Source organism: Mesoplodon densirostris, chromosome 18 (assembly GCF_025265405.1).
Source record: "Mesoplodon densirostris isolate mMesDen1 chromosome 18, mMesDen1 primary haplotype, whole genome shotgun sequence".
Lineage (NCBI taxonomy): Eukaryota > Metazoa > Chordata > Mammalia > Artiodactyla > Ziphiidae > Mesoplodon > Mesoplodon densirostris.
This window is the reverse complement of record NC_082678.1, coordinates 13,392,369-13,415,850: the sequence shown is the minus strand read 5'-3', so window position 1 is coordinate 13,415,850 and position 23,482 is coordinate 13,392,369. Positions and strand designations below refer to the sequence as shown.

The following is a 23,482-nucleotide window of genomic DNA, read 5'->3' as shown; positions in this document are numbered from 1 at the left end:
ACCCATATTTACAGCAGCATTATTCACAACACCCAAGAGGTAGAAGTAACCCAAACGTCTACTAAGGGGTGAACAAAACATGGTCCAGCCACATAATGGAATATTACTCAGCTTAAAAAGGAAGTTCTGGAACATGGTACAACACTGGTACAACACAGATGAACTTTGAGGCTATTATGTTAAATGAAATAAGTCAGTCACAAAAGGACAAATACTGTATGAGTCTACTTATATGAAGTCCCTGGAGTAGACAAATTCATAGAGACAGAAAGTAGGATGGTGGGGGCTGGGGGAGGGGGAAGGGGAGTCAGTGTCTAATAGGGACAGAGTTTCAGTTTTGCAAGATGAAGAGTTCTGGGGGGTCTGTTAGGGGTGTACTTATTTCCTCAGTGCAGGTTCACTAAGTTCTAGAATCAAATTTAGTAAGAGAAACCTGTGAATTATGCCAAGAGGTAACCAACATATTTTTAAAATACTATCCAACCAAGGGAGAATATTTAATACTAACACAACACTATGCAAGCACTGAGACTTCAAACTTATTAATGTTGGATTTGTCAAAGTCATGAGTTTTCTCAAGTTCTAAAAGCAGCAAGTCACTCCCTTAGCAAGATGTAACCAAGCTAATGGGAGAATGAAGAAATGCCAGGAGGCACAACAGCCTCTGAAATGTGACCTGGACACAGAGAACCGATCGGGTGGGATGGGGAAAAAAACGAAAGCTGAAGTACTTCACGTGAAGAAATCACCAAAAATGTGTTAAGGGGCTTCCCCTGGTGGCGCAGTGGTTCAGAGTCCGCCTGCTGATGCAGGGGACACGGGTTCGTGCCCCGGTCCGGGAGGATCCCACGTGCCGCGGAGCGGCTGGGCCTGTGAGCCATGGCTGCTAAGCCTGCGCGTCCAGAGCCTGTGCTCCGCAACGGGAGAGGCCACAACAGTGAGAGGCCCGTGTATCGCAAAAAAAAAAAAAAAAAAAAAATGTGCTAAAAGGATATTACATTCTGTTTAAAAGTTTTTAAAAAGTTTTAATTTAAATGATACAGGCTATGATTTTTCTCTAAGCCTCTTTCTAACAACGACAACAATAAAACAGTATTACACGAAATCAGAATTATTTTGTTTTACCTTGATGCCTATGCTATGGCTGACTCTGATGCAATTAAAAAAAACATCAATGTCAAGATTACCAAGATGTTAAAAGTTAAGGATTAAGACAGCAGTTTTGACCACTGTAAACTGCTATGGCCTCTGGCCTTTGGAAAGGAAAAGAGAAAAGCAGATTTTTCAGCATCAACTGGTGAGGCAGAGAAAGGGGAACGTGAGGCTTTCCTGGGAAGAGCGGAAGCAATCAAAGGGTGAGACTCCAAACTCCAGGAGAGTCAGAGGACTTTTAGTGACCCCCACCCAGGGCCACAGCCGCCACCCCACTGAGCACCTGCCACAGCCCCCAAGGGTGTCTGACCCCCACCTCCTGCAGCTGGAGAGGAGGGGGCCTTCCAAAAGGAAGCCCAAGATTGCCATCAGAGCCCCCGAGTCCCAGGCCCCAAGGGCTGGTCCTGAAAGATCAACAGGCGTCACTCACACTGACAGAATAGCAGAGACATGCACCCAAGGATGCTCGTCAATATCCACATTTCTAAAAGTCCCCAGGCCCAGCAGCTGGCTATGCAGCAGACTAAACTCCAGAGAGAGACGGAGGACACAAGACAGGCTCCAAGGAAACTTCGACTGATGCAAGCTTCAGGCACAAATCAATACCTGACAGGTCCCACTCTTCCTACAGAACCTGCCTCAAAAAAAATGAGAAACTGGGGGGAATTTCCTGGCGGTCCAGTGGTTAGGACTCCGCGCTCTCACTGCTGAGAGCTCGGGTTCGATCCCTGGTCAGGGAACTAAGATCCCACAAGCAGCTTGGCCAAAAAAAAAAAGAGAGAAAAAAAAGAAACTGAAATAAAATGGGGGAGAAGGACGTCTACGTGTTGGCTTAACCTCCATTCCGCCGAGAGGCTCTCATACGAAAGGGGAGAACTGGGCCCTCCTGGCACGACAGCAGCCCCCCTGCCTTTTCATCTTGCCTCTGCCCTACAACCTCCAGCTCCTTTTATTTCCGAGGAGTTTTCTTTTAATGGAAATATCTTAATTGTTTCTCATTATACAAATTATATATTATCACTATGAAAATAAAACAACACAGAAGAGCATTAAGTAGAAACAGCTGTAAACGAGATCATGCGTGTACTTGTACTGAACTCAACAAACCAATGGCACCACCTGGCACCATCACACTATTTTCCAACTCTTCCCTCTAACAGTGCGTCACGGCTGTACCTCCGTGTCAGGATGTACCACAGCATCTAGCATCTTTTTCCCAATTTTTTCCTTCAGATAAAATCCTGTAAGGCCGATACCGGAGAGGAGGAACCAAGATGGCGCAGTACAGGACGTGCGTGCTCTCACTCCCTCTTGAGAGAACACCAGAATCACAACTAGCTGCTGGACAATCATCGACAGGAAGACACTGGAACTCACCAAAAAAGATACCTCACATCCAAAGACAAAGGAGAAGCCACAATGAGACAGCAGGAGGGGCGCAATCACAGTAAAATCAAATCCCATAACGGCTGGGTGGGTGACTCACAGACTGGAGAACACTTATACCACAGAAGTCCACCCACTGGAGTGAAGGTTCTGAGCCCCACGTCAGGCTTCCCAACCTGGGGGTCTGGCAACGGGAGGAGGAATTCCTGGAGAATCAGACTTTGAAGCCTAGTGGGAATTGACTGGAGAACTTCGACAGGACTGGGGGAAACAGAGACTCCACTCTCGAAGGGCACACACAAAGTAGTGTGTGCATCGGGACCCAGGGGAAGGAGCAGTGACCCCAGGGGAGACTGAACCAGACCTACCTGCTAGTGTTGGAGGGTCTCCTGCAGAGGTGGGGGAGGAGGGGGGCTGTGGCTCACCGTGGGGACAAGGACACTGGCAACAGAAGTTCTGGGAAGTACTCCTTGGTGTGAGCCCTCCCAGAGTCTGTCATTGCCCCACCAAAGAGCCCAGGTAGGCTCCAGTGTTGGGTTGCCTCAGGCCAATCAATCAACAGGGATGGAACCCAGCCCCACCCATCAACAGTCAAGTGGATTAAAGTTTTACTGAGCTCTGCCCACCAGAGCAACAGTCAGCTCTACCCACCACCAGTCCCTCCCATCAAGCCTCTTACATAGCCTCATCCACCAGAGGGCAGACAGCAGAAGCAAGAAGAACTACAATAATGCAGCCTGTGGAACAAAAACCACATTCACAGAAAGACAGACAAAATGAAAAGGCAGAGGGCTATGTACCAGATGAAGGAACAAGACAAAACCCCAGAAAAACAACTAAATGAAGTGGAGATAGGCAACCTTCCAGAAGAAGAATTCAGAATGATAGTGAAGATAATCCAGAACCTTGGAAAAAGAATGGAGGCAAAGATGGAGAAGATCCAAGAAATGTTTAACGAAGACCCAGACGAATTAAAGAACAAACAAGCAGAGATGAACAATACAATAACTGAAATGAAAACTACACTAGAAGGAATCAATAGCGGAATAACTGAGGCAGAAGAACGGTAAGTGACCTGGAAGACAGAATGGTGGAATTCACTGCTGTGGAACAGAATAAAGAAAAAAGAATGAAAAGAAATGAAGACAGCCTAAGAGACCTCTGGGACAACATTAAATGCAACAACATTCGCATTATAGGGGTCCCAGAAGGAGAAGAGAGAGAGAGAAAGGACCCAAGAAAATATTTGAAGAGATCAGAGTCGAGAACTCCCCTAACATGGGAAAGGAAATAGCCACCCAAGTCCAGGAAGTGCAGCGAGTCCCATACAGGATAAACCCAAGGAGAAACATGCCGAGACACACAGTAATCAAATTGGCAAAAATTAAAGACAAATTATTGAAAGCAGCAAGGGAAAAATGAAAAATAACATACCAGGGAACTCCCATAAGGTTAACAGCTGATTTCTCAGCAGAAACTCTACAAGCCAGAAGGGAGTGGCATGATATACTTAAAGTGATGAAAGGGAAGAACCTACAACCAAGATTACTCTACCCAGCAAGGATCTCATTCAGATTCGATGGAGAAATCAAAAGCTTTACAGACAAGCAAAAGCTAAGAGAACTCAGCACCACCAAACCAGCTCTACAACAAATGCCAAAGGAACTTCTCTAAGTGGGAAACACAAGAGAAGAAAAGGACCTACAAAAACAAACCCAAAACAATTAAGAAAATGGTCATAGGAACATACATATAATTACCTTAAACATGAATGGATTAAATGCTCCAACCAAAAGACACAGGCTTGCTGAATGGATACAAAAACAAGACCCATATATATGCTGTCTACAAGAGACCCACTTCAGACCTAGGGACATATACAGACTGAAAGTGAGGGGATGGAACAAGATATTCCATGCAAATGGAAACCAAAAGAAAGCTGGAGTAGCTATACTCATATCAGATAAAATAGACTTTAAAATAAAGAATGCTACAAGAGACAAGAAAGGACACTACATAATAATCAAGGGATCAATCCAAGAAAAATATAAAACAATTATAAATATATATGCACCCAACATAGGAGAACCTCAATACATAGGCAACTGCTAACAGCTATAAAAGAGGAAATCGACAGTAACACAATAACAGTGGGGGACTTTAACACCTCACTTACATCAATGGACAAATCATCCAAAATGAAAATAAACAAGGAAACAGAAGTTTTAAATGACACAACAGACCAGATAGAATTAATTGATATTTATAGGACATTCCATCCAAAAACAGCAGATTACACTTTCTTCTCAAGTGCACACGGAACATTCTCCATGATAGATCACATCTTGGGTCACAAATCAAGCCTCAGTAAATTTAAGAAAATTGAAATCATATCAAGCATCTTTTCTGACCACAGTGCTACGAGATTAGAAATGAATTACAGGGGAAAAAAAGTAAAAACCACAAACACATGGAGGCTAAACAATACGTTACTAAATAACCAAGAGATCACTGAAGAAATCAAAGAGGAAATCAAAAAATACCTAGAGACAAATCACAATGAAAACACGACAATCCAAAACCTATGGGATGCAGCAAAAGCAGTTCTAAGAGGGAAGTTTATAGCAACACAAGCCTACCTCAAGAAACAAGAAAAATCACAAATAAACAATCTAACCTTACACCTAAAGGAACTAGAGAAAGAAGAACAAACAAAACCCAAAGTTAGCAGAAAGAAAGAAATCATAAAGATCAGAGCAGAAATAAATGAAATAGAAACAAAGAAAACAATAGCAAAGATCAATAGAACTAAAAGCTGGTTCTTTGAGAAGATAAACAAAATTGATAAACCATTAGCCAGACTCATCAAGAAAAAGAGGAAGAGGACTTAAATCAAAATTAGAAATGAAAAAGGAGAAGTTACAACAGACACCGCAGAAATACAAAGCACCCTAAGAGACTACTACAAGCAACTCTATACCAATAAAATGGACAACCTGGAAGAAATGGACAAATTCTTAGAAAGGGCTAACCTTCCAAGACTAAACCAGGAAGAAGTAGAAAATATGAACAGACCAATCACAAGTCATGAAATTGAAACTGTGATTAAAAATCTTCCAACAAACAAAAGTCCAGGACCAGATGGTTTCACAGGTGAATTCTATCAAACATTTAGAGAAGAGCTAACACCCATCCTTCTCAAACTCTTCCAAAAAATTGCAGAGGAAGGAACACTCCCAAACTCATTCTATGAGGCCACCATCACCTTGATACCAAAACCAGACAAAGATACTACAAAAAAAGAAAATTACAGACCAATATCACTGATGAATATAGATGCAAAAATCCTCAACAAAACACTAGCAAACAGAATCCAACAACACATTAAAAGGATCATACACCATGATCAAGTGGGATTTATCCCAGGGATACAAGGATTCTTCAATATACGCAAATCAATCAATGTGATACACCATATTAACAAATCGAAGAATAAAAACCATATGATCATCTCAACAGATGCAGAAAAAGCTTCTGACAAAATTCAACAACCATTTATGATAAAAACTCTCCAGAAAGTGGGCACAGAGGAAACCTACCTCAACATAATAAACGCCATATACGACAAACACACAGCAAACATCATTCTCAATGGTGAAAAACTGAAAGCATTTCCTCTAAGATCAGGAACGAGACAAGGATGTCCACTCTCACCACTATTACTCAACATAGTTTTGGAAGTCCTAGCCACAGCAATCAGAGAAGAAAAAGAAATAAAAGGAATACAAATTGGAAAAGAAGTAAAACTGTCACTGTTTGCATATGATACTATACATAGAGCACCCTAAAAATGCCACCAGAAAACTACTAGAGCTAACCAATGAATTTGGTAAAGTTGCAGGATACAAAATTAATGCAAAGAAATCTCTTACATTCCTATACACTAATGATGAAAAATCTGAAAGAGAAATTATGGAAACACTCCCATTTACCACTGCAATAAAAAGAATAAAATACCTAGGAATAAACCTACCTAGGGAGACAAAAGACCTGTATGCAGAAAACTATAAGACACTGATGAAAGAAATTAAAGATACCAACAGATGGAGAGATACACCATATTCTTGGATTGGAAGAATCAATATTGTGAAAATGACTATACTACCCAAAGCAATCTACAGATTCAATGCAATCCCTATCAAATTACCAATGGCATTTTTTACAGAACTAGAACAAATCATCTTAAAATTTGTATGGAGACACAAAAGACCCCGAATAGCCAAAGCAGTCTTGAGGGAAAAAAATCGGAGCTGGAGAAATCAGACTCCCTGACTTCAGGCTATGCTAGAAAGCTACAGTAATCAAGACAATATGATACTGGCACAAAAACAGAAACATAAGATCAATGGAACAAGATAGAAAGCCCAGAGATAAACCCACGCACCTGTGGTCAACTAATCTATGACAAAGGAGGCAAGGATATACAATGGAGAAAAGACAGTCTCTTCAATAAGTGGTGCTGGGAAAACTGGACAGCTACATGTAAAAGAATGAATGAGAACAGTCCCTAACACCATACACAAAAAATAAACTCAAAATGGATTAGAGACCTAAATGTAAGACCGGACACTATAAAACTCTTAGAAGAAAACATAGGAAGAACACTCTTTGACATAAATCACAGCAAGATCTTTTTTGATCCACCTCCTAGAGAAATGGAAATAAAAACAAAAATAAACAAATGGGACCTAATGAAACTTAAAAGCTTCTGCACAGCAAAGGAAACCATAAACAAGACGAAAAGACAACCCTCAGAATGGGAGAAAATATTCGCAAATGAATCAATGGACAAAGGCTTACTCCCCAAAATATATAAACAGCTCATGCAGCTCAATACTAAAGAAATAAACAACCCAATCCAAAAATGGGCAGAAGACCTAAATAGACATTTCTCCAACGAAGACATACAGGTGGCCAAGAAGCACATGAAAAGCTGCTCAACATCACTAATTATTAGAGAAATGCAAATCAAAGCGACACTGAGGTATCACCTCACACCAGTTAGAATGGGCATCATCAGAAAATCTACAAACAACAAATGCTGGAGAGGTTGTGGAGAAAAGGGAACCCTCTTGCACTGTTGGTGGGAATGTAAATTGATACAGCCACTATGGGGAACAATATGAAGATTCCTTAAAAAAACTAAAAATAGAATTACCATATGATCCAGCAATCCCACTACTGGGCATATACCCAGAGAAAACCATAATTCAAAAAGACACATGCACCCCAATGTTCAATGCAGCACTATTTACAATAGCCAGATCATGGAAGCAACCTAAATGCCCATCAACAGACGAACGGATAAAGAAGATGTGGTACATATATACAATGGAATATTACTCAGCCATACAAAGGAACGAAATTGAGTCATTTGTTGAGATGTGGATGGATCTAGAGACTGTCATACAGAGTGAAGTAAGTCAGAAAGAAAAAAACAAATATCGTATATTAACACATGTATGCAGAACCTAGAAAAATGGTACAGATGAACCAGTTTTCAGGGCAGAAGTTGAGACACAGATGTAGAGAACAAACGTATGGACACCAAAGGGGGAAAGATGCAGGGGTGTGGGGACGGTGGTATGCTGAATTGGGCGATTGGGACTGACATGTATACACTGACGTGTATAAAACTGATGACTAATAAGAACCTGCAGTATAAACCAACAAACAAAAAAACAACTAATACTAAACTTTCTTTTGGTTATTTGTATGGAAATATGTTAATATAAATGTTTCAGACATTACATGAAATTTCTAAAAATCCTATATGTTCTGGTATAATGTTATAAGTCACAATTCTAGTTATTACTTTAAAATGTATATCTCAGAAATAACTAAATTTCCTTGTCAATTGCATTATTATGAACTTTCATCAAATCTTTAACCGTGGTCATTTTTAAGTCTTTTGTCATTTACAGACAGTTCTGGGTGTACTCTGATGCTTTTGCAGAAATGTTCCTATAAAAGGGTTTCATCTTCAAGGAATTCATGGAAAAGACTCTGACAAGTACAGGTTTCTGGTAACTGACTATACTGCTGAACTGAATGAATAAGCAATTTCAGAACTCTAGTGGAAAACTGATGAATTCATAAAAGTGCTAACAAATGATCAAGATGAAAAAAAAATTAATTACATTGGACTGAGTGAACTGATGAGGATGATTATAATTTTTGTGATTTTGTTTGAATAAGAAAAAAAAATCCCACAAGGACTCAGAGGCAAAAAATATACAAATCAATTTTCACTGCAAAGTAAAGGAGCTGTTACAGTGGAGGATTACTGGACTGAATGTCAATATTATGACATGGTATGAGTGTGTTTTGTGTTTGGTAATTGCAATCATTGTTGCTTTTGTTGTGGTCATCCATTTACAATGCTTGGTGTCAGTTTATCTCTTGCAAAAATAAAATACAGTGTGTGTGTGTGAAAAAATAAAAATAAAAATAAAAAAATAGATAACTAATAAGGACCTACTGTTGCCTGTGCTAGAGTTCCCTAACACAGGGAGCTCTGCTCAATACTCTGTAATGACCTATATGGGAAAAGAATCTAAAAAAGAGTGGATACATGCATATATATGACTGATTCTCTTTGAGTACAGCAGAAACAACACAACATTATAAACCAACTATATTCCAATAAAAATTTAAGAAAAAAAATCCTTTAAGTATGATTGTTGGATCAGAGTGTGTGTGTGTGTGTGTGTGTGTGTGTGTGTGTGTGTGTGTGTGTAAATATAGAAAATGAACAGTTTGCCAAATTATTCTACAAAAAAGGTTCTACCAATTTAAACTTATACCATCAAGATTAGGAACAGGCCATGGGATGATCTGCCTCTCCACACCCTCACCACTGACTGGACCCCACCACCACCCCCGCACTCCGTCTCTCATGCTTCCCATTTCTCTCTAGTCCCCTCACCCACCATGTGCTGGGCTGACCAAGCAGGGCGTGGAGCCCACAGGACCTGCTCTGAAACTGGAGGATGTTGGGCCATGGGTAAGGCGCCGACAGACTGTCAGGTCAGGCAGGTGCTGAACTGGGCAATGTCAGTGACTGTGTGTAAACACGTCACCTCTTATTTCCAGACACTGGGTAGTCTCACCGAGGACCCTGCCCATATTATTAATTACTGCATCCTCAGCCCCCAGTGCAGCACTCAGTGGGCTCAGGAACAAGCAGACTCACCTGCTGCGCCACCTGTCACTCGGCATCCCCTCTAGGCCTCTGTGTCCCCCTCTGCTTCCCCACACATGGCTGCCAATGTCACATGTGTGAGCACTGGTCACATGGAGGAAAAGGCGGGCAGTGCTAAAGACAAGGGGACTCCTCTGGACCCTGCTGCCCGCCCTGAGGACCTTGCAAGTTCATCCAGTGTAGGCTACAAAAGTTCTAGTCAGCTTTGGAATGTGGGAGGGTTGTGTTTCTAAATGAAGAGTGGAGTTGACTTTTTAGTACTCCTTTTATTTCTATAACCACTTAGATACAATTTTATCCAAAGGCATCACTCTTGACACATCTCTGTTCAAATTATGATTTGAACCTTCCTTCCAGGATATGCTTGGATGTGTATGTGATATACATGAATCGGAGTTCTACACTCTGACCCCACAGCATCCCTGTGAGAACACCACGCGGGCTGTGCTCCCCGGGCTCCCACGCCTCCCCCGAGCTGAGCCATGCTGCTCTGTGCACGGGACGCAGGACCTACAACACCTCGGAGGAGAAAGCTGCCTCCACTGGGGTCTTGGCGATGCCCAAGACGGCATCCCAGCACTGCCAGCTCCACCCGATGGTGGGTGTGCCTGCAAGAGGCATTCGGCTCATGGCCAGTCGTGCAGTCGCCTTACTCAGAGCCATGGTCACAGCAGAGACAAGGCCAAGAGCCCAGACCTGGGAATGACCCTACAATGCAGGCACACTTCCTTTCTCGTTTAGGAAAGTAAATCTCAAAGATAAAAAAGGAATAAGGTCAAGTCTTCTGCCTATTTTCTACTGTTGAGTTAGCTGCCAGAAATGTAGCCGCAGACTAGCCTGCAAGTGCATGTAGAAGTCCTTAAACACATCATTAGTAAGCACCACACAGCCCTGCTGGATGCCTCATCACAAATTCAAAATTCACTACAAGCTAAGCTCGGGGACGGCCTGCCCCAGACACAGTGCAGCTGAGCAGGGACAGGGAACGAACACGGCACTGTGACATGACAGCAGCAAACCTTCCTGGCACTTAGGAGGTTTAGACGCTTCTAGTTGAATTTATTTTTATAGGAAACCCTAGATTTACTGTAAACATTTCATTAATTAGGAAGCAGTTTTTAATATGCCTTTAATGATTCAACTTTGAAACTAAAGTCTGTAACTCCGAAGTTTGTAGGTCAATTTAAGTAAAAAGTATCCTGAAATTTCAAGTTAAGCTGTTTCAAAATATTTTATAACTATTTTTCTGTATAAAACAGAGTTGTCGGGGCTTCCCTGGTGGCGCAGTGGTTAAGAATCCGCCTGCCAATGCAGGGGACACGGGTTCGAGCCCTGGTCCAGGAAGATCCCACATACCGCAGAGTAACTAAGCAACTACTGAGCCTGCGCTCTAGAGCCCTCGAGACACAACTACTGAGCCCACATGCCACAACTACTGAAGCCCGTATGCCTAGAGCCTGTGCTGCGCAACAAGAGAAGCCACTGCAATGAGAAGCACGTGCACCGCAATGAAGAGTAGCCCCCACTCGCCACAACTAGGAAGCCCGCGTGCAGCAACGAAGACCCAACGCAGCCAAAAATAAATAAATAAAATAAATTTATTAAAAAAAAACAACCAGAGTTGTCTTAATTCACTACTAACCAAAACAAAACAAATAGAAGTCAGCAGCATAGAAGACTGATAGGAGACTTCCACTGTCGCCTGTAACACTCATTAATCCCAAAGACCCACTCTTTAAGGGTAACCCTGCTGCCACCAATGACAAGGGCACAAGCTTGCAAAGCACTTTCTGTGTGTACTGCCACTCATCTGTGTGTATCACGCGTCCTAATTCACCCATCTTTACAATAACCTTAGGAGGCAGGCAGTTATCATCTTTATTTTTCACACATCAAGAAACTGAGGCCAACAGAAGGTGAGGAACTTGCCCAAGGTTACACAGCAATGTGACAAGGGGCAGAGCAGGACTAGGATCTAAATAGTGTGGGCCCAGGGACTTCCCTGGTGGTGCAGTGGTTAAGAATCCGCCTGCCAATGCAGGGGACACGGGTTCGATCCCTGTTCCGGGAAGATCCCACATGCCGCAGAGCAACTAGGCCCGTGAGCCACAACTACTGAGCCCACGTGCCACAACTACTGAAGTCTGCGTGCCTAAAGCCCATGCTCCGCAACAAGAGAAGCCACTGCAATGAGAAGACGGCACACCACAACGAAGAGTAGTCCCCGCTTGCCGCAACTAGAGGAAGCCCATGCACAGCAACGAAGACCGAATGCAGCCATAAATAAATAAATAAATAAATAAATAAATAAATAAATAAATAGTGTGGGCCCAGAGTCTGAGCCCTTTACTAACCAGCTACACGGTCCTTCTCTAATAAATAAAAGTTATAGACTTCAGCTTACAAAATAAACTCCTGAATATAAAACACCACTTACTGTTTTACATACCAGGGTTGTACGGAAGATTTTACTTGACAAAGAGGTTCCACCACCAAAAAAAAAAAGATTCTGAAAATCCCTGATGTAGGATATTAGTTGTCAAAATGGAAGGGGGCTGACAGGGAAGCTTAAGAATGCAGTGACTTCCTCTTACAGATGAGAAACAGTTCTTGCATCAGAAAATATAACTTGCACATTGAATAAAAACCACAACTACAGGAAGAAAAAGGATGTTTCACATTGTTTACGATTTATCTGAGATTTGTTCATCCGTTGGCAGATAAGGACCAGGAGACACTAAAAGCTTAAGAAAAATACATAGAAGAAGAAAATGGATGATTCTACCTGTAAATTACACATTTTTCCTGTCAAATGGGAAAAGGACCACCATTATTTTATTTTACCAACAGAATTCCTAATTCCAGCTTTTGAAAACTTGTATTCCATGAAAACATAATTTAAGACACTGAAATAAGTAAACAGAAGCAACTATATTGCTACAATAGTATTTCCTAAGTGTGGGTCATTTTAAGAGCCAAAGTCCCACGTGCTGTAACTAAACCCCTCACTTGAGCTCCCTACAGCTTCACCTTCAACAGGAAGAGTGCAGTGGCCTGCACAACCGCACCTGGTTCTCTCAGCAGGGCTAGCAGGTACTGGATTCACCAGAGTACCCAGAGTTGCCAACACCCGCTGAATCACCACTGCACCTGGCCCGCAGAGCCCAGCACTCATAGAAGCTCAACGGAAGAAAGAGGACAGCTGCATCCAGGCTGACAGGGCCACGAACCCTGTTCACTTCTCAAAACCAGCTCCCCTCTAATCTGCAAGATAAAATCTAGACTCTACAGGCTGGAACAGGGCAGAAACCAAGAAATGTCAGTTACTCTTACCTTGTTTCTCTTTTTCCTTCAGTGGATCGGTGTTATAGACTCGGAATCCATTTTCCATCCCACACGCAAAGCACCCTAAAGTGTGAGACAGACAAATTAATCACCTCACTGGAGTCTCAGCTGAGGACCCCAGGCCTGGACCGGCACAAGCAAGGGGTCCAGAGACAGTGACCTCTCCCAGGAACTCTTGTGGATGCTCAGACCACACGAACGTGGTCTTCAAGTGTCACTACAACTCTCCTCATGAACTGTTATCAGAAGATTTGCACGTCACTCCACTGCCCCCCTCAGGGCCCTTCTGGCATCCCGTGGACCAGGCTCACTTAACTCCAGCACGACTGCACCAGCCACTCTGCCACTGCGCACTTCCCTCAACTCCCGCCTCTAATGCTCACCACTGGCCTCCCCGTTCCCAACACACCTCTCGAGGACTGTACCAGCCACCAAGTCCTAGAGAGGCAATGACAAACAAGAAAGTCCATGAGGACAGGCACAAAGCGGGCAACCCCAGCAGGTATGGACACGCCCAGTTGGGGAAGGCGGGGAAGGGCTGGTGTGGATGGTCTTCTAGAAGGCAGCTTGAGGTCTCCACGACCTCACTCCCATTTGGAACTAATCCTAACTCCCTAAACCCCATGGTCACCATCCCCAAGTCACACACCAGATTGTTAATGGTCCAATTAAAGGCACTGTTATGAACTGAATGAAGCACTCAAGTTTCAAGACGATCCTGTGACCTGGACTTCACTTGCCTAAGTGTGACCAAGACCACATTAATCTCCTTCAACACCACCATGCCGACTCATATGAAGCTTGTGGCCAGAAGGAGAAACACCAAACCCTCCGCTTCTTTTTCCAAGACAAGCTGCAGAGCCTGGACCCTCACTGCGACCGCACTACTGGCCTGAATGCAAAAGCCACGCTCAGGGTCTATTCCCCTGGTTTTGATCTGCGTTCCAGCGTTGGGAAGACATTATTCTATCCTATCAGCCACCCCTGCCCCCAACATGGAAAGCATGCTTCTATTTTTTGTCCAAGTTACTTATAAAACTGCAAGGACCATGACAGCCTCCTCAGGAGCTGGAGACTGTTCTGCAGTCAACTCTCAGGTACTTTATCTGGGCCTGGAGCCTGACACTCACTCTAAAGTACAGTGTTACTTATTATCTCTAACTTATTCTGGGTTGTAACTCCCTTTTTGTGTTATTGGAATCATGTAATCTGGACAGGGGAACCAGAGTTTGGCTTTCTGGAAAATATGAAAATAATACAGAAGTTGAAACTTTTCCCTTTCTTTCTCAACTATTACACCTTCCACAAGTTTTAAGCCTGCACCTATCTTATTTGTCTTTGCCAGAACACATATATTTCTAATAAGACTTGTATAAAATAAACAAACAATCCCTACAAATCCACAAGAAAAAGGCAGACAACCCAACAGAAAAATGAGCAAAAGATTTGGACATTTCACAAAAGAGAATATCCCAGTGGTCAATAAACACATAGAATCAGGGAAATGTATACAATCTCACATATACCACAATGAAATCTACTAAACATCCACCAAAAGGGCCAAAACAATGGAAAATACACCAAATGTAAGGAGTGTGTAGAACTCTCACGGGAACTCTCAGAACTGCTGTTGGAGGGCAAACCAGGACAACCACTGCAGAAAACTGTTTGCACGACTACCGCTGTCAATTCTACTCCTAGGTATACAAGCCTTGCAAAAATGACAACATACGTTCACCAAAAGACAGGTATTAGAATGCTCACAGCAGCACCATTATGCTCATAATGGCCCCAAACTGGGAATCTACCCAAAGACCTACGAATGGTTCAATGGATAAATGAACTGTGATATATTCACACAAAGAAACACTGCACCAATGAGAATGATATACAATTATACTCAACAGTATGGAAAAAAAAAATCTCACAAACATGATACTGAATAAAAAAGCCAGAAACAAAACACAATACGGATAGGCAAAACTAATCTATGTCATTGGAAGTCAGAATGGGGGAGTGGCTGGAAGGAGCACAGGGTGGCCAGGTGTTTGGTTTCTTAACCTGGGTGCTGTGGAAGGTGTTTTCAGTTTGGAAAATTCAGCAAGCAGAATACTTAGGATACGTGCACTTTTCTGTAAGAATAGTGTGCTTCAATTAAAAGCTAGAAGAAAAGGTACTACAAATACCACAAGACTGGAAACCACTCACTAAGGAGGCTAGGCATTATCCTTGTTATTTTTAGGGTAGGGGAAATAATTAATGGATTTTACTTGGCTATCATACAAAAGTTGGCATTAATCTTCTCATTCTTGCTATCTTAACAAAACTTTTCCCCACAGAGAAGTGTTCAAGCCAACAGCTGGTGACCAAGCACAGTGCGGAGGAAGCCGACTGGCAACAGGGCATCAGAATCACGGAAGGGCACTCTTCTACGCATGAGCCATGTGCAGTCCACATGCAAGTGCTCTTCGGCCACACTCCAGAACCACAGCAGAGTGAGCCAGCGAAGTCAGCCTGTGGCCTCAGTCTCGGTCGAGGCAGGACAAGCTAGTCTACGGAGAAGGTGTGTACTCAAACCCTGTGTTTCCCACGGGAAGAGAAAGAAAAACGGCAGCCAGATTATAGAAATGTATATATCCACATCTCAGAATCTTGAAAACTGTAATGCAAGTTATCTTTGGGAGAAGACAAGTCAAAAGTTTAAACAATTTAAAATTATAAGCAAATGTTTCTAAAGTTGCAATGCAAGTGCTAAAAAAGCTGAGTAAAACTTAAAAATCAGTATAAAAACAAAATGTAATGAACTCAACAATCTGGCATAAATTTACATGACAGGAAATTAGGCTAAGGGTAAGCAGAAGCTTAAGTATAAAAGTATATTTTTTCCCAGCAACACTGTAAGCTTTACTTGTAATTTATTACAATGAAATGAAGTGGTTTTACAAAAGTGAGAGTGTATTTTTCAGACAACTGAAATATATCCATCTAAAAGCCAGTGCTGTATTTTCTAAATAATCTTTGATGAAACCTTTATAAAAAAAACATGATAAACTTCACTGGTTTCTAAAATAATCAGCATCATCGTGAGCCTCAATTACTAAACTGAAACTCAGTACAAGGATGCCTCACCTGGCACTAAGGCAGGTATAGAAGATCTTGCATTTAAAGGGCCTCAGAGTCAGTAAGCTTTTTGCTTCTGTGTTTGCTTTTCAGGGCTGCCTCTCCCCTCCCCTACTATCAGCCAGTCACCTCTTTCCATTGAAAACACATTTCTTAAGGAGTTGTAACACGGTTAACTCCTTAAAGAGTTCTCAATTATTATCAGAACCTGCTGAAAAATCTACTGGTCCTCCTGTGGAAATCAAAACCCCAAATGTTCTGCCACATACTGCTGGATGCCCAACATGTGGCCCTAAAAGGGCACCCCAACGTGGGGCCACACCACCTGCGGTCCCCAGCCCAGCCGTCCCCATCCCACGTTCTTCCCCACGTCCACCTCCACCCCTCCAAGAACACTTCCTGCCCTCAGGGGCTCCTCCCCGAAGGAAAACCCCTGCTTCGCCTCAGTTCCCAGACACACTTAACCCTCCCGGGGCCCCACACTCAGGACCTTGGAGCCATAACCCCACAAGCCCAAGTGCCCACGCACTGGCACAGCGGGGCCACCTCCGCCCGGCCTATTTAACTCTACACCAAACAAGCTCCACAGACACGGGTCCTGCAGTTCCTGCTTCTGGATTCTCTTCAAGCCGGCTTCCAAAACGAACACTCGGAACCGACGCGGGACCCCCTCCCCGGGTGAGAGTGGAGCGCAGCCCCGCAGCCCGCCGGACTCGGAAACGCGAAAAATGCCATTTCCCCAAAGCCGTGCTGGACGGTCCGGTTTCCACCCAACAAAAGAAGAAAGTGTGAGTCCGGCGATTTTTTTGCTATGAAAATCAACAGAAAAGACGAGGACCTTCGCGGACGAGGTCCTGAGCCTGGGGGGCCGTCCTCACCTCAGCGCGACCCCATCCCGGCCGCTGGGGACCCTAAAGCGACAGGAAAGAACCGACGCCGCCCGGAAAATCCCGTCACCATCCGACCGGGGTGGGGGTGGGCGTCGGGGCGGTGGGCGAGCGGCTGGGAAGTGGGGCGGCCGGGGGGGAGGGGAGGGACGCCGAAGGAAGGAGAGGGAACGCCGGGGGGAGGGGAACAGGCGCCGGGGGAGGAGGGGACGAGCGGCCTGGAAGCGGTACGGACGCTGCCGCAGGGCGCCGAGGGCCGAGGGCGGGACCCCGCTCGAAGGGGCAGCGGCGTCGGGAGGGCCGGGGCAGTCGACGGGCTTCCCTCACCGTGGTCCTGGTTGAAGCCGGCGTAGAGCAGCCCGTTGCCGTGCGGGTTGCAGGGCAGGAGGTTCATGGCGCAGCGGGGTCCACCGCGCCTCAGCGCCGCATGCCGCTCGGGGAGGCAGGCCGCCGGGGTCCCTCTGGCCAGCTCCGAGGCCGCCGCGGCCGGAAGCGAAAGGCCCACCGCCTGCGCGCGCAGCCAAGGAGCCGCGGAGCGCCGAGCACATCCACCCGGGGCCTGCCGGGCGGGGAGGTAGCTCCGAGAGCGTCACGTCTATGGGGGGCGGGGCCTGCCCGAAGAGGGCTGGTCTGGTCGGTTCGGGAGCAGGGCATGGTCTGAGGGGCGGGGCCGCATCTGTGGAGGGCGCATCTGGGGGCGGGAGCTACCTGTCCCAGTCGGGAGGAGAACCCCAGTGCCGCCGAGCCCTCCAGGGGGCGGCGATTCAAAGGGACAGCCCAGGGACTTCCCTGGTGGCGCAGTGGTTGGGAATCCGCCTGCCAATGCAGGGGACACGGGTGCCAGCCCTGGTCCGGGAAGATCCCACATGCCGCGGAGCAACTGAGCCCGTGTGCCACAACTACTGAGCCTGCGCTCTAGAGCCTGTGAGCCACAACTAGGGAAGCCCGCGCGCCTAGAGTCCGTGCTTAGCAACAAGAGAAGCCACCGAAATGAAAAGCCTGCGCACGGCAATGAAGAGTAGCCCCTGCTCACTACAACTGGAGAAAGCCCAAGCGCAGCAACGAGGACCCAACGCAGCCAAAAATAAATGAATACGTAAATAAATTTAAAAAGAAAACAAAGTGACAGCCTTGCCCCGTGACCCTCAGGAGCACGCAGGACCCAGCCCCCCACAGTAACTCGAGTCCCCCGGAAATCATGTAGATTAAGGTAAGCATAAGAGACTTTTCTATTTTTAGTTGATAAAAAGATAAGTATCTCAGTAAAAAATAACTGCATTATGGAGTTTTTAAAGGTATGCTAGTAAAATGTACGCGAAAATAGCAAAATGAATGGAAGTGAGGAAATGGAAGTACAGGTGACCCTTGAGCAACTCAGGGCCACTTACACGAGGATTTTTTTCGATAGTAAATGCCTCAGGGCTACAATACCCTGGTTGGTTAGATCCACAGATGCAGAACCGCAGATACCAAGGATAGGAGGGCCGACTATAAATTACACGCGGATTTTTGACTGCGTGGAGGGCGGGCGCCCTTAATCCCCGCGTTGTTCAAGGGTCGACTGTATATGAATGTATAGACCCTCCCACCCCCTACCCTCCATCTCCTCAGAGAGAGACCCTCCACAGGGACACAGACCCCCCACGACCCAGAGCTACCCACGGACACACAGCTGCCCCCAGGACACAGAATCCCCAAGACACAGAGCCCCCCCCAGGACACACAGAACCGTCTTCAGGGACACAGAGCTCCCCAAGACACCAAGCTCCCCCGCACAGAGAGTCCTCCAGATCACAGAGCCCTGCCTACCACCACCTCCGCCCAGGACACACAGCCCCTGGGACACAGCACATCATCAAGTAAGGCTCTGGGCTTCCCAGCACCGCGGAGCCGGCCCATGGTCCTATTCCAACATAGTAGCCATGGAGTCAGGAGCGGCTGGCCCTAGGGTCCCCGCCCAGAGGGCCCTCTGGTCTCGCCTTTCATCTGCAAGAGGTAAGGTTGTTTCATGTGATACAGTGTTTCACTAGTAAAACAATCAGAGAACCTTCAAAAAGCTACCATCCATTACCCCCATTTCTAAAGTGGCCCACAGAGCAATGATAAAATTTTGCGGCAAGGAATCAAGAAACCAGCAGACAATGCTGACCAGCTTTGAACGGCACAAGGCACTGTCCTCCAGCAGCAGTAGAAAGTTAGTCTCTAATGCGGCGGACAGGCATATTCTAGACCCGAGTGCCAAGTCCACTCCTGGGCTAGACAGCCGTCTTCCTGTCATCTCATCAGGCACAGAAAGAGCACGGCAGATTCTGGCACACACAGCCTGGCCACAGCGGGCTGGGTCGGATATGAAAGCTCCCTGGACGAGGCCCCTCAGGCTGATAGGGGCAGCATAAAGGCAAGACCCTGCATGAACACAGTCCAGAATGGGGCAGCATCCGAGCCAGCAAAGGCCAGACCACATGCTGGTGCCTGAGCGGCTGCTGCTTTTACCAGCAACAGCTTTAACCTTGCTCAGTCTTCACACCTTCTAGATAGGAGTTACTAAGACAGCGATCCCGGAATCACTGCTGCCCCCTGAGAGCATCGAACACAGCAAAGTGCTCTCCTACCACAAGTGCTAGTCTGAGTCCTTTCCAACACCCTCCTACAGAAATATCCCCGTTTCTTGACCGTAGGAGGTCTCCCTCATTGCAGTGAGTCAACTGAGTTCCTGATGGTCTTTGGCTGACGACAGTGAAAGCACTTCTGGGCTGCCTCACCTAGGAGGGGTAAAGGCTGGAGCAACAGCAACTATGTTGGGGCAAGGTAGACTTTGGAACTCTTCCTTGTTGCCTCTGTCTTCCTCTCCACAGTGACTCAGAGGCCTCTGTACCTGGGCTGGTCCCACTGTTATTGTGAGAAAGTAGAGTGAAAGAAGCAGTATTCCACAGTTGAGTTCTAGACCGAGGCAGGGAAGAGAAGGTAGGATTAAAAGCCAAAACTTGATTGGCAGGAGCCAGCCTTTTTTGAAAAGAAAGGTATGTGAGACTCCAGAGATCTGAAGAAGGAGGGCACAGACCCAAGTATTCCACTGAAGCCAGAACAGATGGAGCCAGACCCTGACCCCGAGTTCAGGCTGGTTGAGGAATGAGGGTCGGGGATCAAGGGTCAAAGGTGAGGAGTGGCAGGGCCAGTCTGACCCTTGCCAGGGTAGGGAACCATGTTGGGCACCCACTGCCTGTATGGAGAAGTGGCTCCCATTACCTACCATTGATCCATCTGCCCACTGCCAGGCAGAAGCATCTATATCAACAGCTGCCCTGTTCTGAGGCTTTGTCATCCTCATTCACTAGGTCACCATATTGATGACACACCCAGTGGAGGTCGGTGCCCCAAGGGAAGCGAGGCCCAAGGGCATGTAGGGAGCGGGGAGCGGGGGAACATAGGGTCTTGCCCTCCTGGCGGGTCGGGGTGCATCCCCTACCCCCATGACAGCTCAGCCCCCTCCCCCCAGTTCCCCAATACATGCAGCTTCAGGCTTGCTTTTCAAATCCACATTTACTTTTTTTTTTTTTTTGCAGTACGCGGGCCTCTCACTGTTGTGGCCCCTCCCGCTGCGGAGCACAGCCTCCGGACACGCAAGCTCAGCGGCCATGGCTCACGGGCCCAGCCACTCCGCGTCATGTGGGAGCCTCCCGGACCGGGGCACGAACCCGTGTCCCCTGCATCGACAGGCGGACTCCCAACCACTGCGCCACCAGGGAAGCCCCACATTTACTTTGATGACTCAATTCCCCCCAAAAGGGAAGCATCTCCATCTCCATCTCTTTGGCAAAACAAATATTATCAAGCTCATAATTGACATTTTTTCCAGATTCAATATTTGCCTGGATCATTCCTCATCAAAGTTGTAAGCTCTCTGTCTAGGAAACTATCCTGCATTGCAGTAATTTTCACAGGGCAATAGAAGACATAATTGTACATAATATATTTTGAATCTAGATGCTTGAAAAGAGAATTACAAGCAGCTGGGACACAATCTGGTCTTCTTGTTTATACTTGGGGTGGATTTTGCCAGTAGTGAGGCCACGGAAGAAAATGGCGAAGTTTGAGAGCAGTTTCTCCAAGGTTCAGTTTACATTTCAGTTTTGATTTCGGTGTGCTCACCACCAAAACATGCATACTTGTACTTAATATGTTCTGTATTAGGGTTTGTTTTTATTTCACAGAAGTGTCACTTTGATAGTACTTTCTGCTGTGAAACATAACTTATTTCCTTGTTGTGTGAGCCCTGGGTTGGCCATAACAAATTGCCACAAACTGGAGGGCTTGAAACAACAGAAATGTGCCTCTCACAGTTCTGGAGGCCAGAGTCTGAATCCAGGTGTGGGCAGGGCTCTTGGGGGGCCCCCTCCTGCCTCTTCCAGCTTCTGGTGGCCCCAGCTGTCCTTCAATTAAACAACGAAAAGGGATCAAATTTAGGCTTGTGACCAGGTGTCCGTCCCCAGCCTCCCCACCTCCACCGGCCTTGGAAACCTGCACCTTCTACTTCCGTGCGCCCTTCAAGGGGCAGGGGAGAGGGGCTCGCATTCAGGGTGGACCCCTCCTCGTTTCTGCTTGTGGCAGTCGGGGAAGTGACACCCCACCGCAGCCATCAGGCTTCGTGGTCAGCAGATCAACCCTCCACTCTCCTCTCTCATCCACTGCCTAGCAGAGAGAAGGGTGTGATGGCCCGGCAGCAAGTCCTCCCAGGCCCGCAGCCCCTTGCAGAGGGACCGTCCCCTCAAGGCTTACCTGCTATGCCCTCACCTGCTCCCCTGTGCACATCTGTCCCTGTTGTGCCCAGGGGGCTGGGTGACCAGCCATGGCCGAGCACATTCCTCCTCTCGGGGCCTCGGCTCCACCGTCTCTGAATAAAAGTGTTGCTTCCAATTCTAGGGTCCTTTAAATTTCTAAAAATCTGTAAATAACAGAAACCAAGGACATCTGTGTGTTTTCAAGTTATTATTTTTTTAATCCGTTGTTGCAACCTCCAGCTGCCACAGAGAATCTAGTGGTAGAACCAGGAAGGAGACCCTGCCCAGAGTCTTGGCTGAGTCAGCTCTGATCTTTACGCTTATGCAGGGAGGTGACAAACCGTCCACTGGGGCCAGAGTACCGCCCACTATTTCCGCAGACGGTCACCCACTGGACGGCTAGTCCTTTATTCCCCACTGTCTGCTTCTGTGTTCTTTTCAGGAAAAGGCATCCTTTCAATCAATGGCACAGGGACACAGCCTTGTTGCCAACACCAGGCACTAGCACTGATTGTGGTGCCTGAAACAGGCGATAAAGCAAATGGAATAAAGGGCAATAGGGCTTCCCTGGTGGTGCAGTGGTTGAGAGTCCGCCTGGTGATGCAGGGTATGCAGGTTCGTGCCCCGGTCTGGGAAGATCCCACATGCCGCGGAGCGGCTGGGCCGGTGAGCCATGGCCGCTGAGCCTGTGTGTCCGGAGCCTGTGCTCCACAATGGGAGAGGCCACAACAGTGAGAGGCCCGCATACTGCAAAAAAAAAAAAGGGGGGGCGGGCAATGGAGGTACACTTCTCCATTGAATGGAAGTACAATTTTCCATTCTTTCCAATGGAAAATTGGAAAGAAGCAGCCAACAGTTCTACCAAGAAGCAAGTATACTTTTTATTGTTGAGAAGCATTTTCTTAAACAACAGTGTTCACTTCACTCTTAGCTGAAACTTCAGGCTTTGAGTGACATTTTCTCGCCAATCTGGACCTGGTGTAACCAGGCTGTGGTATGTTCGCTGTAACTAGAGATATCTTTGGCATTTTCTTCCCTTAGCTTCATAACTCATGGAACATCTTGTACAAAAAAAGTAGATTTACAGAAAAATATGCATATAAATCACTTATTAATCCCAAAACGTAGTAAATAACATAGCAAAAACTCGATCAAATCCATTTCATACACAAGCTGGACAGATCTGTTGTGCCTAATCTCTAACTTACCTGTGGCATTTTATAAATTAGTGCTTTGACATTAAAAAGGAGGTTTACAAAAAGGCCCTGCATAACGTCAAAGACTCTAATTTCTCTCTCCATCCTGGTTTTTCATTCTCTAGAATTTATACTCATCACACGCATGTCACCATTCTTATAAAAAGCAGTTATTTTAAGAAAAAAATTGCACTGCAATCATGATCTAAGTAGCATTCAAAATTCCATGTTACCCAGAGAAGGTCGTCCCTTTATAAACACACGTCTGAAACAAGAGCCCCACGCCTGTCCACGCAGACATGTCGGGTACGCAGGGTACCGGCCGCAGTTCCATTGCTCAGGGCTGCGTGGGCA

At 46.0% G+C, this 23,482-nt stretch overlaps 1 protein-coding gene across 3 annotated transcripts in view; it reads right to left on the bottom strand.

Annotated features, from left to right (window-relative positions):
* Positions 1–17,692, bottom strand: part of WDR45B (WD repeat domain 45B) — a 36,042-nt gene extending 18,350 nt beyond the window's left edge. For 2 of the 3 annotated variants that reach the window (XM_060080529.1, XM_060080531.1), the window contains exons 1-2: positions 17,482–17,691; positions 13,136–13,210 (exon numbers count right to left, since the gene is read on the bottom strand). In XM_060080529.1, the coding sequence (XP_059936512.1) occupies positions 13,136–13,210; positions 17,482–17,548 (142 nt within the window). In that variant the 5' untranslated portion in view covers positions 17,549–17,691. Of the gene's footprint in view, positions 1–13,135; positions 13,211–17,481 lie in introns of all 3 variants that reach the window. The other variant, XM_060080530.1, reaches the window with a different exon arrangement.
* Positions 17,693–23,482: the final 5,790 nt, after the last annotated feature.